Raw genomic sequence first — 18020 nt, 5'->3', positions numbered from 1 at the left:
GTTAGACAGCAGCGCCGCGCTTACGCGCTTTATATTCGTCTCTATGCAGTTAAAGCAGTACGATTGCTCTGAAAAACAAGTTCAGATCTTCCAAAATATGTCAAAATAAAGAAAACATTTTTCTTAAAAAAAAAAATTTTTTTAAAAAATTTTTTCAAAAAAAAGTAATTTTTGTCCAATTTATAGTTTCTCAAAAATCTTATTTTTCGAAGTAAATTTTTTCAATTTTTCAATTTTAATCATTTTTCAAAAAAATAATTTTTGGTACGGGAAGTTCCAGCAATTGCCTTAAGGCACGATGCCCTAATTGCCTTAAGACAGAATTCCACTTACAGCTAGTTAGATTTAATCTTACCAATGACAAATAATTGTGGTAAAATATTTTTTTTGGCGAGGACGGAGTTGATTTAATAGATAAAAAATTATATATGCATTTTTGTAGTTTTAAAATGTCTACAATAGTACCTGCTAATCATTATTTACGTATTTAGTTTACTAAGCTATTATTAAATTAGTGATAAATTATTTTTAAATACATTTTCCCATATCAACGGCTATTGAATAACATGGGAGCTTTTTGTCGCCTTTTGTCGCTTTTTTATTTATAAAGCAAAATTTTATAATGACATGTTATTTTTTGTAATTACATAAATTTATTACAACATATGTATATATTGTCGTCATCAATAATTAACAATTCATCATTTATATTGGAGAAAGTATTTGTGACCCGTCGGTCGCCTTTTTTTCATTTCTTCTATTTGAATTTGGACAATCGTCAAAGAGTTTCTAATATTGCATAATTATATATATATATATATATATATATATATATATATATATAAATATTCTAAATATGTATTTGTTGCCGATTTTGGAAAATACAAATACTATTTTGTTAATCTGCGAGAAGAATTGATCTATGTCCTATTTTGAAATATCACTTGTAACTTTTTAACCGATTGTCCGAAGTAAATGAAATATTTGACAATTTGTGCAAAATTAAATGATTAATATTTTGTATAACAACACATTACTCACAGCAACTCGGTATACTTTATAATTGCATTTGAAAACATAGTAGCAACGCAAGAGATGATTATGAGCTATGCATGAGATTGCATAGTAGTTATGCAATCTCATGCATTTACTTCGAACATTTCTCATAATTTTTAAACCGTTCACTCAATCCATATAAAATATTCGGCAAATTTGTTTAAAATTGAATAATCTATGACTAATCCTAACACCAAAACCTTCTACATCAACTCGGTGTACTTTTAAATCCCCGTCGAGTGTTAAACAGTACTTTTTTCAGTTTTTTATCGCCCGTTCGCTCGGTTTTTGTTCCAAATTGACCTAAATGCGTTCACATATTCATTTAATGTGTACACATGCAAAAAATTGCATAAATACAATCTCACTCATATAATATTATTACATAAATATATATAAATATACAAATGTTGGTCGGTCGTGTTGTTCGCCTTGCTTTTGAACGACCTCGCTCGGAGCGAATGAAGAAAAAAATTAATAATCATTTCCACTTTCGTGAATCGAATTGAAATATTATATAGACAGATGTAAAACACATTTCCCTTTGATAAAAAAATAATTAAAACATGAGTTTATTAGTAGATTTATTGAAATAATTGGCAAAAACTAGTAAAGGTTTTGATATGCAATGATGTAAAATATTATTTTTAAAAAATACCGAGTTGCTATAAGGCATTATAATATTAGACAATATTAAAAATTATTTAATTTTAAATAAATTTCTCAAATATTCTAGTAACTCCAGACAAATTGTTCAAAAGTTACAAGACATATAATAAATAAATAAACAAATAAATCCTGGACGTCTCACATCATGCAATTAGATCAAAATAGTAAGAATTTAATATATCAATTTATTTTAACTAGTTGGTTTGGTATTTAGCCTTAAGGCAATTTACATGAACTTCCCGATATGTGTAAATAATCGACTTAATAAAAAAAGTGTAAATAATATACTTCATCAGTCCTACTTGAAAAAACGATAATAATTTTAGCAAAGTTTGATGAATTTTTAAAATTAAACTACTTGTCGTAAAGCCGTAATATTTCAGTAAGTTCTATAAGACCATGATGTTTATCGCCAAAAAAAGTTCCATGAAAATCGGCTTAAATTTTTTTTTCAACAGTTAATTACAAGAAAACGGCTCGTTAGATTTTCACCTGAAATTAATCAGTACTATTCCCAACTAATATCTTTCGAACAGTTTTTGATTTTTTAAAATCGGTTCGGTAGGATGAGCTTAAATGTAAACGAAAAGTTTAACACTTTTTTTCAAATTGCAAAGAAACGGCTTGGCAGATCGTCCCAGAAAACTGACAAACGATAATCCTCACCGAAATACATCAAATGGCTTTTAAATTTCTAAAATCGGTTCAGGCGTTTTCGAGAAAAATTCGATCAAAAGTCTAATTTTGACAAATGCCAAAAAACGATACTAATTTTTGCAAACTTTGACGAATTTTAAAGCTGAACCAGTTGTCGTAGGGCCGTAATATTTTAGTATGATCTAGAAGACTATGATACCGTCAAAAAAATAATCATAAAAATCGTTGAAATTTTTTTTTTTAAAACTTTATTACAAGAAAACGGCCCGGTCGATCTCTACCAAAAACTAATCAGCACGATTCCCAACCAATATCTTTCGAACGGTTTTTGAATTTTCCAAATCGATTCAGAAATGCGGGCTAAAACGTAGACGAAAAATTTTTCACATTTCTGCGATTTATAAAGAAACGGTTTGGCCGATCGTCGCACAAAATTGACAAACAATAGTTCTCGTCGAGATACATAGAGTACTTTTAAAATTTTTGAAATCGGCCCAGCCGTTTTCGAGAAAACGTCGATTTACGGCAAAAAATCTGTTCACACACATACTATTTCTAAATTTGGTCTCATTCGATTCAGAATGGCTTAAAACGTGGAGAAAATATAAAATTAGAGAATCAGATTTTTTTATGAAAACATAAACTTCTCCTTCGGGAAGTTAAAAATATTTTATATCATTGAATAAACTCTAAACAACCAGATTTCCCTCGTTTTACATCGAATCGATAATTTTTTTCAACGGTTTTGGTTACGTGAGTTCGAGAATAACAAATTTATGCAACACTACTAGTATATAAGTAATATTATGTGGAATAACGAAAGTGTTTGGAGTGAAACTGGATCGTTGCTTAACCGGTTCGGAAACCACTGCGAATCCAAATTTTTTTGATAGAAAAACACACGTAGGCATACATACATATCTAATAGACACTTATACATCAAAATATCCATATATTCCTATGTATAAAATGCATTAGAAACGGCCTATTACAATCTCGCACATGTGTCAATATAATATATATGTATGTACATTTGTTAGCAATTATACTTTGAATAGACTTTGCAATCTATACGAGTTTTTTTGTTTTGAGTTAAGTATTAAGTAGAAAAAGTTGTAATGTAAGTTGGAATGTGTATACTTGATGGAAGTATACAAAAACTTACATCAAGTTGAAAATATTTGTTTGGTTTGTACTGGGTTGTTGAAAGCGTTATAACTTTTGAAAAATTTGTCTACGGTTAATAGGTTGTTTAGAAAATTTGTTTAAAATTGAATTATTTATAATATTGTCTAATATTGTTATACCCTACAGCAACTTGGTGTACTTTAAAATTGCAATTGAAAGTATGAAATGTAATTAAGCGCCCAGGATTGCTTTGTGCGTTTTTTTTTACTAAATCTCTTGTAACTTTTCAAAAGTTCGTCTAAAGTTAATAGTATATTTGAGAAATTTGTTTAAAAACGCACTAACTATAATATTATCTAATATTATAATGCCCTACAACAGCTCGGTATACTTTAAAATTGTAATTGAAAGTATGAAATATATTTAGGCTTCCAGGATTGATTTTTGCATTTTTCTATTATATTTCCGATAACATTCGAAGAGTTTGTTTAAAGTTCATGAAATATTTGACAAAGTTTAAAATTGAATAATTCATATTATTGTTTGATATTACAGCAACTCGGTATACTTAAAAACGCATTTGAAAGTAATAAAAAAATAGTAAAATTTTTCACTAAAAAAAAAATCACTAGTAAAATGCTAAAGTTTTTTAAGTATTCTTAAAGTCATAAAAATCTTGTTAATACATTTTGTATTTAATTATTTATTTATTACATATAAATTTTAAAATTTATAATAATAAGCACAGTGAATAAAAATATTTATGAAGATCTTCTCTGAAACTTTGTCCACAATTTTTAAATATTCATATTTATATTAAGTAAAATATTTATACGATATTTTTTAAATCAGAATTGTTAATAATTAATGTTATATTTAATTTTAAAAATATTTTACAAGTATATTTTTATATAGAGGATAAAAATCATATAAGTAATAAAAATATTGAATTTTTGTATATACGAGTATTCACAAAATCGTAGAAAAAATTAATTGTTTCTTTAGCAATATATTAAATTCAATTTTTAACATTTTTGTAATTATTTAGCACTCATATATATAAAATAAAAAATCTTATTAAATAAATTTAAAAAAAAATAGAACAAAAGCTCAAAATTTTTCTTAAAAAGTTGAAGCATATTCTAGTAGATATATCTTTTATATTTTTTGTAAATTTAGAGTCTATAAAATTTGTAATAATAAAATAAATATTTTATATATATATATATATATATATATATATATATATATATATATATATATATAATTTGATACAAAATACAAAAGACAATCTTCTCCAGAAAAAATAAAATAAAAATAATTCTCTTTGTATGACGCACACAAAATCTCAATATCGATGTCGAAATTTGTAATTCATACAAAAGGTTAAAGAACCATATAAATTTAACACATATACTACAACGACAAAAATATACATATATCATTTAAATGAATAAAATAATTTTCTAGAAAAAAATTGTAATTGACACAATTTTTCCTAATCAAAACTTTTTTAAATACAGGAACTTTTTGAATAACTTTTTGGTAAAATAATTGAATAATTAATGTAATAAATAAGTTATGTACAAAATTGTTGAAGGAAAACATGTACAAAACATTAAAATTCAATATAAAAATTATTTCAAATCAATTTAACATAAATTAATATTTAATATTAAATTATAACCAAATTCATGTACTATAATATGAATATACTTTTGTATAATTCATATAATATAATTGTTATATAACATACAATTTAGTGTGTTTTTCTATAAATTTTTGACTGTGTATGTTACTTATTAAATCATATATTATTTTTATGATATTTAATTAATATAAATTTAATATTTATAGTGATTTTTCATTTATTAATAACTTACCTGAGACAAATTTGGGAAAAGTTCCCTCAGGACTCCGATTGTTCTTTTGTTCCTCTCACTAAGTTGACTGTTTGGGTCGATTAAAATTAATTTTTCTAACGTTTCCTGAAACGAAAATTTTAAAAATTAATAAAAAATAGATACAATATACATATACATACACACATACAAAAAATCACCACCAAATTTGCCTAGAATAAAATTCTAAACAAGTTAAATCAAAATTTTACCAAATTTTTCTGGTAATTGTTTTTTTGCCTGAAACAGGCGATTTTTTTCTACTAAAATACGGACTTGGTTGTTAAAAAATTAATTTTACATATAAAATTAAAATTCCAAAGCAAATCTTTCAAAATAATTGCAAATTCAACGTTTAATGATTGATGATGATGTTGCATGTGCAATGTCTGATTAAAATGCATCATGTTCGTGCATTGCATTTATTATTAACAGATTTTATTTAAAATGCAAGTAAAAAATGCATAATGGAATGCATCTAGGAACTCATTTGAATAATTCACAATAAAAATTACAAACAGAAATAAATACAATTCAATACACATATACTTGTAAATCAGTGTTAAAAATACAAAAAAAAATATTATTGTTAGATTTCAAGATTTGCTTATATTAGGTTGTCAAATATCTCCCTTCCGCTTTTTTGCTATTGGTTTATAATACAAAAAGGCGGAAGGGAGATATTTGACAACCTAATATTTGGACTTAATAATTTTTGTATAAGTAAAATCATTTTAGTGTTTGATGTTAATAAAGATAACGAATTCAGTATTTGATGTTAATAAAAACATACTTAAGTTTAATATAAAATAATTCTAAAATTATAGATTTCATAAAATTAAATACAAAAATTAAACAAAATCTCAAGTACGAATTTTCATAAAACATCAGGTACATTTTGATACAAATGATTTTTTTTATAAAGATTTGAAGAGCTTAATGAACAATTTAAGCATTTGTTAATAAAATAGACATATATAAGTGTCCTATAAAAAATTTACAGAATTGTATCATTTTTAACGTTTAATAAAAAAAATAAACAAATCCTGACAAATTTTTCACCCCTCCCAAGCACAAACCCTCATAAAATGCATCAAGTACATTTTTGTACAAATTGATTTTTTTATAAATATTTTAAGAGCCAAATCATTAGTTTTAGGTATTTGTTAATAAAATAGACATAATTAAGTATCATATAAACAATTCACAAGACTGTACCATTCTTAAATTTGAATAAAAAAATTAAGCAACCCCTGACAGAACCTTCAACCTTCCCAAGTACAAATTCTCTTCGGGTGTATTTTTGTACAAATCGATTTTTTATAAATATTCCAAGTACCAAATCATAAATTTTAGTATCTGTTATTAAAATATGAACATATAAGTATCATATAAAAATGTAGAAGATAGCAACTTTAATAAAATTTTTTTTTTAAAATTAATTAATTCATAGTAAACAATTTACTAATAAAAATGCTCCACTCTTGACTACGTCAGGCCTTTATTATTTCTGATGAATTAAGTGAAGTTCTAGTTAATAAATTAATTATTATCTTTTACTAAATCATTTACCCAATCATTATTCTCTAAAACAAAAACGTTTTTAGAATTTTAAATCCATACATATATTATTTCCTTCTTGATTTCCGCGTTTTGTATTTTCTAAACACAAACGCACTCGCTCGGAATAAATGTTTGTTGTTTTTTTCATTAATAAATAAATCGGAATTGCGATCACGTATTCGAATGAAAAAAGACTTATTTTTTTGTTAAAAATGATAAAGCAAAAAATTTGAGGGTTTGGGTGCTGCTAAAATTCTTTACAAAACTTGCGTTGACAAAAAATTTGTCGTCATAAAAACTTTTGCTAAAGAATTCTTTGTCATAAAGACATAATATACTTAATGTAATTTAACTTGCGGCTAGTGACAAGTTTTTGTAAATAACTTATTTACAAAATATTTTTTATTTATAAATGTTTTTTATAAAGGTTTTTTATAAATATCTCCGAAAATATGAAGTTTTGTGAAAAAATGATAATAAACTAAAGTGTAGATAATAAAATTCTCTACAAAACTTGCGTTGACAAAAAATTTGTTGTCTTGCAAGATTTTGCTAAAACCGTCTCGAGAAAACAGCATGTTATAGAAAATTCATTATATTAGCTATGTATAAGATTAATGAATACCCAAAATTACCAGGTATCAATTAATATTTACACCTGGTTCTTTTAATGATATGCAAAGTGTTACCGGTGATTAGTAGTTGTTAATGATAATGTTTTGGCGTCTAAAGTCGAGGGGCATTCAAAGTGTAGAACCGAGAAGAAAGTGCAAGCCAAAGTCTTCAGTGAAAGTGAAACGTGACCGGCTTCTTCTTACGAGAGAGAATTCTTTGACTCTTTCAAAAGATACATGTAATATATATATATATATATATATATATATATATACACACAAATTCGTAAACTGAATTTTCTACAACATGCTGTTTTCTCGAGACGGTTTTAGCAAAATCTTGCAAGACAACATATTTTTTGTAAAAGCAAGTTTTGTAGGGAATTTTATTATTAACTTCCCATAGGGTAAGTTATTGTAATGGGCCGAAAATCGGAATTGAAAATTTTTACATTTCTCGACGTTTTGAAGGTTTCTGAACGTTTTGGCATACCTCAGAAAAAATGGATGTGTGTGTGTGTGTGTATGTATGTATGGATACAAATTTCCAGTCACGTTTTCGGGCGCACGGATCAACCGATTTGAATGGTTCAAAAAACATTCGATTCCTATTCATAGGGAAAAGAGCTGATTAGTTTTTATCGAAGGCAGGTCCAGCCGTTTTGTAGATACGGAGCAACAAGTGCAGAAAATAGAAATCGATTTTTTGAGAGAACGGAGTATCCGATTTGAATGATTTAAAAAACATTCAATTAGTAATGATTGGGAGAAGTGTTTATCAGTTTTTGGCAAAGGCAGGCCTAGCCATTTTGAAGATACGGAGCTAAATATGTAAAAAATGACAGTTTTTGGGAGAACTAAGCGTGCGATTTAAATTATTCAAAGAACTTTCTGCTTGTCTTAAGAAAATAATTGATTTTGAAAAAAAAAAGTATAATTTTTTTTTTTAAGTATTTTTGTATATTGAAAATAATTACAATAATGTTATAACATTTATAATAATCTATTTGAAAATATCCAGTATTCCTCGAACATTTTGTTACGGTACGGGAAGTTCCAGCAATTTGCCTTAAGGCACGATGCCATACACCCCACTAGTCTACATTTTAGTTTATTATCATTTTTTTATGAGAGTTGATATTTTTGGAGATATTCATAAAATCCCAAAAATTGACACAAAATATTTACAAAAATTTGTAAATAGTCACACTACCAAAATGTTCAGTTTCACTCAATAGTTTTTGCAAAATTTTTCAAGGTAACAATTTTTTTGTCAAAGAAACTTTTGCAGACAATTTTATTAAATTCAAATTACTTATTAATATTAATTAGTATTTTTTCACAAAAGTTGATATTTTTGAAAATATTCATAAAAAACTGAAAAAGAGTTATTTACAAAAAATTATTACTGGTCACAAGTTAAATTACATTAAGTATATTATATTATAAATGTTAGTTTCACTTGATAGTTTTAGCAAAAATTTTCAAGACGACAAATTTTTTGTCAAAGCAAGTTTTGCATAAAATTTTATTATCTATAATTTACTTCTTACGTGTCTTTTAACAAAATACAATAAGTATTACAAAATGTAAAGCTTACAAAAAATTATAATGTTATAAATAAATTTAAATAAATTATGCACTTGATAAAATTGTATACAAAATTCCAATTAACACAAATCATATAAGAAAAAGTGTTACATGTGAAATTTATGGCTACAATGTAGATTTATATATATATATATATATATATATATATATAATAAATTAGATTAGATCTCATTTAACGCATCGTAAATTTCATTTCATTATTCTTCATATGAAGAAAATTGCATAATTTTATGCATTTGCACAATTTGTATGACAGAAAGATGCACAAAGATAAAAATAAATTGCAGAAGGCATAAATAATGAAGTAATTGCAAAAATAATAACTACATCGTGCTTAATAATTATTATAATAATTTTAAAAACAAATATATTATATGCTGGTACAAGTACAAGCAGCAGTTTACAAAATCGTTACAATGTTACAGTTTTTTTTTCCAAATATCTTGGAAACTATTAAAATTTAGAAAAAAATACATATTATCTGAATTATAGATAACAAAATTGTCTACAAAATTCTCTCAGACAAATTTTTTGTTGTCAAGGAAGATTTTGATGAAAACGTCTTTTGAAAATAGGTATTCTCCATCAAGCATCAATCATGACAAATTTTTAGTTTAGTGTATATATCTACAAAATTATTAACTTTTGAGAAAATTTGTAGAAAAACTGAAATGAAGTTGAAAACTGAAATAATTTTGTTGTCATGCAAATATTTCCAAAAAAAACGTCTCGAAAATTACATATTTCAAACAAGTAATCGTGGTGCAAATTTGAAGCTATTTCTGAAATATTGTTCTATAAAATAGGTGTAAGTACTAATATAAATATAATATACATTTATATATATACATCAATATATATATATATATATATAATTTTTTATAAATAAAGGCCGTGGTCGAGGTTAAAAATAAAATATCGACTTTGTCTGTTGAACTTGACATACATTTTAAATTAATTTGTTTTAATCAAAAGTTATAAACAAAATCATTTATTACTAATATTGATCTAAAACTATACTGTCAGAAGTATTGTTTAAAAATTATAAACATTACAAAATAGTTACACAAATCAAGATAATAAATTACTTAAATGAGTATGAAAAATTTTGTTTACTTTGTATAAAATGTCTATACCATTTTTATTTTTTATTTAAGTTTCAATTATGAGTGATAATTTAGTGTATTTTAAATTTGTGTAATTAGTAATGAAGTTTTTAGTTGAATTTAGTATATATTTTAAAACAAGTTATAAAGTTTTCATTACAAAGATATTACTTCAGGAAATTGTTTCTGGTATAATATAATACCACACAGTATACCACGTCTATAAAATAATAAAAGTGAAAGGTATATATATATATATATATATATATATATATATATATATAATAATTTACAATTTAAGCTTTCAATACAAAATACATAAATCTTGTATTTATAAATAATTTAATAAAAATAATTTTTAACTAAAGAAATTTGTAAATTTCAAACGCTAGGAAAAAAATCGATTCTAATAATCCAAATTTTATTAAAAAAATGTTGTTTGAGGGCATTATAATATTAGACAAATTTTTAGATAATTGAATTTTACATAAATTTGCCTAATATATCATTCATTTTAATCTAATGGTTTAAAAGTTATAAATGTTTGAACAAATATATGTAACTTCCGCAAAAGAGTTTGTTTCGGCATGATTCCATGAAATAATTTATGTAAATTCTTCAATGACAACAATATTTTTGTTAGAGCAGGTTTTGTAGAAAATTTTATCCTTAATAATTTACTATATTAGAAGTTATTTACAAAATTAAGATATTTACAAAAAACTAATAAATTAATACAAATTATATTATTAAAAAATTGTCACGCGTTACAAGACTGAAATGTTGAGTTTGGATTGATAAGTTCAGCTAAATTTTTCATGATAACATATACTTTTGATAAACTAAATTTATAGAAAATTGTATTAGCTACATTTTTGTTAATTCGGACTTTTTCACACAAATAGATATTTCTGAAAATATTTACAAAAAACTGCACAAGTCACACTCCACGTCAAATATATTAGGTTGTCAAATATATATATATATAAAAAAGCGGAATGGAGATATTTGACAACCTAATATATTTTTTCGAGATGGTTTTTAGCAAACATTTTTCAAGACAACAAATTTTTTGTCAAAGCAGATTTTGTAGAGCATTTTATTAGCTATAATTTAGTTAATCAGTAATTTTTGACAAAACTTCATATTTTATGAGATATTTAGAAAAATTTATTACAGGTACACTAATTGTAATACCAGTCAATCACGCTCAAGTAAACACTTTTGGTATACAACTATTTCTCACTTTCTTGGACGATTTATGGGTATACCGAATCGATATAGGTAATTACAATGTTAGACAATTTTATTCAAAATTTAATTGTGAATAAATTCCTCAAACACATCATCTATCTACATCAATTATTTTTAAAGTTACAACAAATAAATGCACGCATGACTTCTTCTACTCATAACAGCCATACTATAAGCACTACAGCGGGCTAACTTGCCCAGATACATAGGCCTATAATATTTAAACATTCATAAACTCAATTTCTATAATTTTTTTCTCACCTGTGGTATTAATTGTGCTATTTGTGCGATTTGTTGTTTTTGATCCATTTCTGGAACTGGAAGGGCTAGTGCTGCACACACCACGCACGCCAAGAGAATTAGGTGACGCATTTTGATAAAACTGTAAAAAATATTAAAGAAATGTTAAAAATATTAAAAATAATAATACACAAAAAAATTGTAAGATGTTAGAGAATTTTTGTGTGAAAAAAATTTGGCGTAAATGTCACTAGTGTTATAGTTATTTGAGGGCAAACTTCTTTTTTTCAAATAATTTTTAGTACAAAGTTGTAAGACAGAACCCCACGTGCTACCTTGACACTTCGGTTTTGGATTATTTAAATATATATATATATATATATATATATATATATTATATATTATACATATGTATATATATATATATATATATATTTATATTTGTGTATATTTATACAAAAAGATATGTCATTATATGTTTATCAAGGTTGACACGTTAAAAACGGAAATTTTACGCAAAATTATGTAAAAATGTTTGAAACAATCTTTGTGTCTAAATAAATTATTACATTAAGACGTCAAGAAATTATATATATATATATATATATATATAATTAATTTTACTGAACCAAAATATCGACACAAAATAATTCTAGGTACACATTTTTCGAACAAACTGAAACATTTTTTTTAAGCCAAACCATAAAAACTACAAGTTTGAAATTTTTATATATAATTTCTCATTATGTCTATTTTAATAACAATTACTAAAATTGATATATTTTACATCAAGATTTTAAGATATTAATACTTTTTGTACACACATCTCAAATTCCTATTAATAAAAAATGATAGGTACTTCTTTCGTGCAATTTTTTTAGGGTGAATTACTTACTTTAGAAATACGAACTTTTAATATATTATTTTTTCGTATGACTACTTTATTAGAAAATATAGAAATTTACACATTTTTTACTAAAATTTTGTATTTTTGAGATTTTTTGCATAAGTATCTCAAATGTATATAAAACAACAAATACTGAAAACTCATTTTTGCAAGGCAATTTTTTTAAGGCAAATCGTTTTAGATACAATCTTGAATTTTTTGTATTTTATTACTTAATATGTCTAATTTAGTATCAAATGCTAAAATTTACACATTCTACACCAAAATTTTGAATTTTTGGGGTTTTGCTGCATTAGCATCTCAAATATATATATATAAAACAACAAACCCTAAAAACTCATTTTTCTAAATTTTTTTAATGCAAACCATTTAAGTTACTATTTGGATTTTTTGTATTTTATTACTTGTTATGTCTACTTTAATATCAAATACTAAAATTAGTATATATTATCACAAAAATTTGAGATATTAATGATATACTGCATATAAGAATCTCAAATTCATATAGAACTTCAAATAGTGTAAATTTATTTGTGTAATTTTTTTAAGACAAAACCCGTTTAAGGTACAACCTTGAATTTTTTATATTTTATTACTTACTATGTCTATTTTGATAACAAATACTAAAATTTATATGTTCTGTACCAAGATTTTGAGATATTAATAATTTTCCACATAAACATCTCGAAATTTGTATAAAACATCAAATTAACGACATTTTTGGTTTTGCATATTTTTTTAGGGTAAACCGATAAAGCTACAATTTAGATTTTTTTGTATTTTATTACCTAATATGTTTATTTTAATAACAAATACTAAAATTGATATGTTCTGTACCAAAATTTTGAAAGATAATTAATTTTTCACATAAACATCCCAATACAGAGTGGTAATTTCAGGGCACAAAAATTAAGCCAGAACTTGGAATTTTCTTGTAAACTATAAAAACTGCAATCTTAAAATTTTCACATATTATTTCTCAATATGTCTATTTTAACAACAAGTACTGAAATTTATATATTTTATACTAAAAATTTGATATATTAATGATTTTCAGAATAAACATCTCAGTTCTATACAGAAGTACAAAATATAGAACTAACTTAAAAAAAAAAATAAAACAAAGCACGATATGATGTTTTAATTTTTGTATTTTTAGCAATATAATAGATATATTAAAGTAAAAATTAAAAGAAATAATTTCAACACAATATTTTTAATTAACACAAAATTTCAACTGCATTTAAGTACTAATTTTATTAGAGAAATAATTACCTTTACATATATTTGTTAATTCCAATTATATTAATTATATCAAATTTTATACTGAAATACAATTATTAAATAAATACTACATCATTTAATATGAGTATAAAAACAATGGTTTTCGTATAATTTTTTTTTTCAGATAAAAATTTCTGAGAACAACCTGTGGCTTGGTTTTAAAATTTTATATGGAAAAGTGTTGAGAAAATCGTTAATGTTTAGAATTTTGGTGTTCAAAAGCAATTGTAAAAAATTTATTACATCACTTGGGTAAATTGAAAATTTTCTGTTCCGGTAGTAAATTTTCATCTTTAAAATTAATGAAAAAAAGTGAACGTAGCCGCAGCCTTTGTGCACGCTTTCATAAACAACATTTTTACCTATTATATATATATATATATATATATATATATATATATATATATCAATGTCTATATGTATATCTATGTCGCCTGACGTCATACATCCATATCAGTTGTTCCACGACGTTGATCTCTGATATGAATTCGTTGCACTTTTCCATATGACTCAATAAATAACGACATCTATTATCGTTATCTAACTAAACTCGAAACTATTTCAAACCCATTATGTCTATTTTGTAATATATTTAAAATTGAGAGAAAATTGTATCAAATTTATTAATTAACTGGAAATGAAAAAAAAATACTACTATTTTTTACAGTACGTTCTACTTATTTGTTTTGATTGTGAATTGTTAACAGTTCAACTAATTTTTAAATTTGTAATTTTGGAAGAAATATATTTATTATAATTTAGTTAATAGTGAACTAGTACCAAATAATAGTTTTTGTCTTATATAGATGTGTTGAGATGTTGATGCACAAAATCCTTAGTATCTCTAAATTTTGGTACAAAGTATATTAATTTTATTAATTGTTAATAAAATAGACATATTAAGTAGTACAATATATAAAGATCGAGGATGTGCCTTAAATTTTGTTGAATGGTTTGTCCTAAAAAAATTGCAAAATAAAAAACTCATTATTTGAGCTTATATAACAGTTTTGAGATGTTCATACAGAAAATCCTAAATATCTCTAAATTTTGGTATAAAATATATCAATTTTTGGTATTTGTTATCAAAGTAGACATATTGAGTAATGAAATATGATAAAATCAAGAGAGAATTTTGAACAGTCTTCCGCATAAAAAAAATTCAAAGTCAAAATTCATCATTTGATTTTGTATATGGATTTAGGATGTTTATGTAGAATATACTTGATATCTCAAAATTTTGTCATAAAATATACAAATTTTAGTATTTGTTATTAAAATAGACATATTGAGAAATCATATATAAAAAAATCAAGGTTGTAAAGTAAGTAATTTTTCCTAAAACAAATTTTGCACTAAAGAAGTACCATTTGCGTTCGTTATAAATGTGTGGTCTTTATACAAAAAAGTATGAATATTTCAAAATCTCGGTAGCAAACATATCAATTTTAGTATTCGTTATTAAAATAGACATATTGAGTAATAAAATACAGAAAAATGCAGATTGTAACTTAAACGGTTCACCCTGAAAAAATTACAAATATGAAATTTCATTACTTGCTATTTTATATAAATTAAGGATGTTTATGCAGCAAATCCTAAATATCTCCAAATTTTGTAATAAAATATATTAATTTTAGTATCACTTAATAACCTAGCTGTAAGTGGAATTCTGTCTTAAGGCAATTAGGGCATCGTGCCTTAAGGCAAATTGCTGGAACTTCCCGCACCATAAATTATTATTTTTTTAAAAACGATTAACATTTTTGAAAGAAAATTTACTTCGAAAAAAATAGATTTTTGAGAAACTATAAATTTGACAAAAAAATACCGTTTTTTTGAAAAAAAAAATTTTTATTTGAAAAAAAAATTTTTTTTTTGAGAAAAAAATTTTTTTTTGAAAACAAAAAATTTTTTTGAAAAAAAATGTTTTCTTCATTTTGACATATTTTGAAAATTCTGAACTTTTTTTCAAAGCAATCGCACTGCTTGAACTGCATAGAGACTAAATGTCAAAGCTCGCAGGTGCCGCGCCGCCGTCTAACGCATAAGCATTGGTACGGAACCCACAGAAATGTAAAAAAAAAATATACTTATTGTTAAAATCTCTATAAAATATCTGACAATTTGATGTGCATATGTCTAATGACCATTTTTAACCGCCAAATGGCATTTTTTTTTACTTTTTTCATTAGATCTCCGAAACCGCTAGGCCTGCCTTTATGAAAATTTGATAAATTCTACATCTTGTCAATACAAGTAAAATGTTTTTTGAATTATTTAAATCGGACGCTCCGTTCTCTTAAAAACGGAGGTACTGCTGGACCTGCCTTCGCCAAAAACTAATCAGCACGTCTCCTTATCAATACGAATCGAATGTTTTTTGAATTATTCAAATCGGTTGATCCGTGTTCCCGAAATCGTAGACGAAAATTTGTATCCGCACATACATACACACACGTACACATACATACATACATACATACATACATACATACATACATACATACATACACACACACACACACACACACATACATCCATTTTTTCTAATGTATGCCAAAATGTTCAGAAACCTCTGAAACGTAAAGATATATAAAAATTTTCATTTTCGATTTTTTTGCGATTACTATAACTTGCCCTACGGGAAGTTAAAAAAATATATTGAAAAATAATATATAAAAAAATCAAGGCTATAAAGCAAATAATTTGTTCTAGGAATAAAAATTGCACGAGAAAGTACTGATTTTATTAAATACAAATTTCCAGAGTTTATACAAAAAATGCAAATATTTCAAAATCTCGGTAGCAAACATATCAATTTTAGTATTCGTTATTAAAATAGACATATTGAGTAATAAAATACAGAAAAATGCAGATTGTAACTTAAACGGTTCACCCTAAAAAAATTACTAAAATGAAATTGCATTATTTGCTTTATGTAAATTTGAAAGGCTTATGCAGAAAATCCTAAATAACTCAAAATTTTGGTATAACATGTATCAATTTTAGTACCTCATATTAAAATAGGCATATTGACTAATATTATATGAGAAATTCAAGGTTATAAAGCAAATAATTTGCCCCAAAAAATGCACAAAAAAAGATACATTTCAAGTACTCAAATCCAGAGCACGCCTCTGTATTTTTATGGCCAAAACTTCAGAATAAAATTTCTATTAAACCTAAATACAATTTTCTGACTTTCTTAAAATTTTCGGCGATTGCTCAACAACGGTTTCCATCGATGTGTGAAATCTAAATCTCAAAAAAAATCTTGTCGTCGGACTTGAGGACATAAAAAACTTATAAAATCAGTTTGAAAGTGAGTGTAAAACTGGCGTGACCGCACTTTGCAAACATACAAACACACAGAAATAAATTGTTAATGTATAATACTATATATTTATATATTTTACAATGTGTTTGTGAATTATTTAGCCGTTTATTCGTTCCTATGAACGGTCACTTACCGTTCGGAATTCTTGAGTCGCCGCCGAGGCGAAAGTCGAATTAACATTTATTGTACTTTAGCAACAATTATTATTGTTACGCATTTTGTTAATTAACTACAACAATTGTATAATGGAGACATATGTAATTGATCATTTGTTTGTGCAAGTATTTAGGAAATTCCGCGGAAATTGATGCCAAAAATCGCTAATTTCAGCGCGAGTCTCATTTTGTGCACTTTGGTAAAAAACAATTTTAATAACAACATTAATATTTTTCGTTAAATTTTATTAGCCATTTTGTTACTGCATATATATATTTTTATGAAAAATTTTGTAACTGATACATTTCAGACCAAAACTTTGAGTTATCAAGGATATGCTGCATAAGTATCTCAAACTGCTAAATAGTTATTTATGAAATTTCATTTTGCTAAAAAAAATTTAGTACAAAACGTTTATACTAAAGTCTCAATGTTTACTTACGAAATTTTGAGATATTTATACCTTTTTGTATACACATCTCAAATTTATAATGAATAAAAATTGTACTTCTTTTGTGCAAAATTATCTCCAGA

The 18020-nt window shown here is 24.9% G+C and overlaps 1 protein-coding gene across 1 annotated transcript in view; it reads right to left on the bottom strand.

Annotated features, from left to right (window-relative positions):
• The window catches only part of LOC113373095, a gene marked incomplete in the record, with an annotated part of 65449 nt that overhangs the window by 45889 nt on the left and 1540 nt on the right, over window positions 1-18020 (bottom strand). Inside the window, 2 exon segments of the mRNA XM_026613417.1 lie at window positions 5394-5498; window positions 11821-11941. Of these exon segments, the coding sequence (XP_026469202.1) occupies window positions 5394-5498; window positions 11821-11941 (226 nt within the window).

Source organism: Ctenocephalides felis, unplaced genomic scaffold (genome assembly GCF_003426905.1).
Source record: "Ctenocephalides felis isolate EL2017-DRISC unplaced genomic scaffold, ASM342690v1 CF-g0.4_SCAFFOLD_01604, whole genome shotgun sequence".
In the NCBI taxonomy this organism is placed as follows: domain Eukaryota; kingdom Metazoa; phylum Arthropoda; class Insecta; order Siphonaptera; family Pulicidae; genus Ctenocephalides; species Ctenocephalides felis.
Note: the sequence above shows the minus strand (reverse complement) of the source record. Positions and strands in the feature narration are given on the sequence as shown.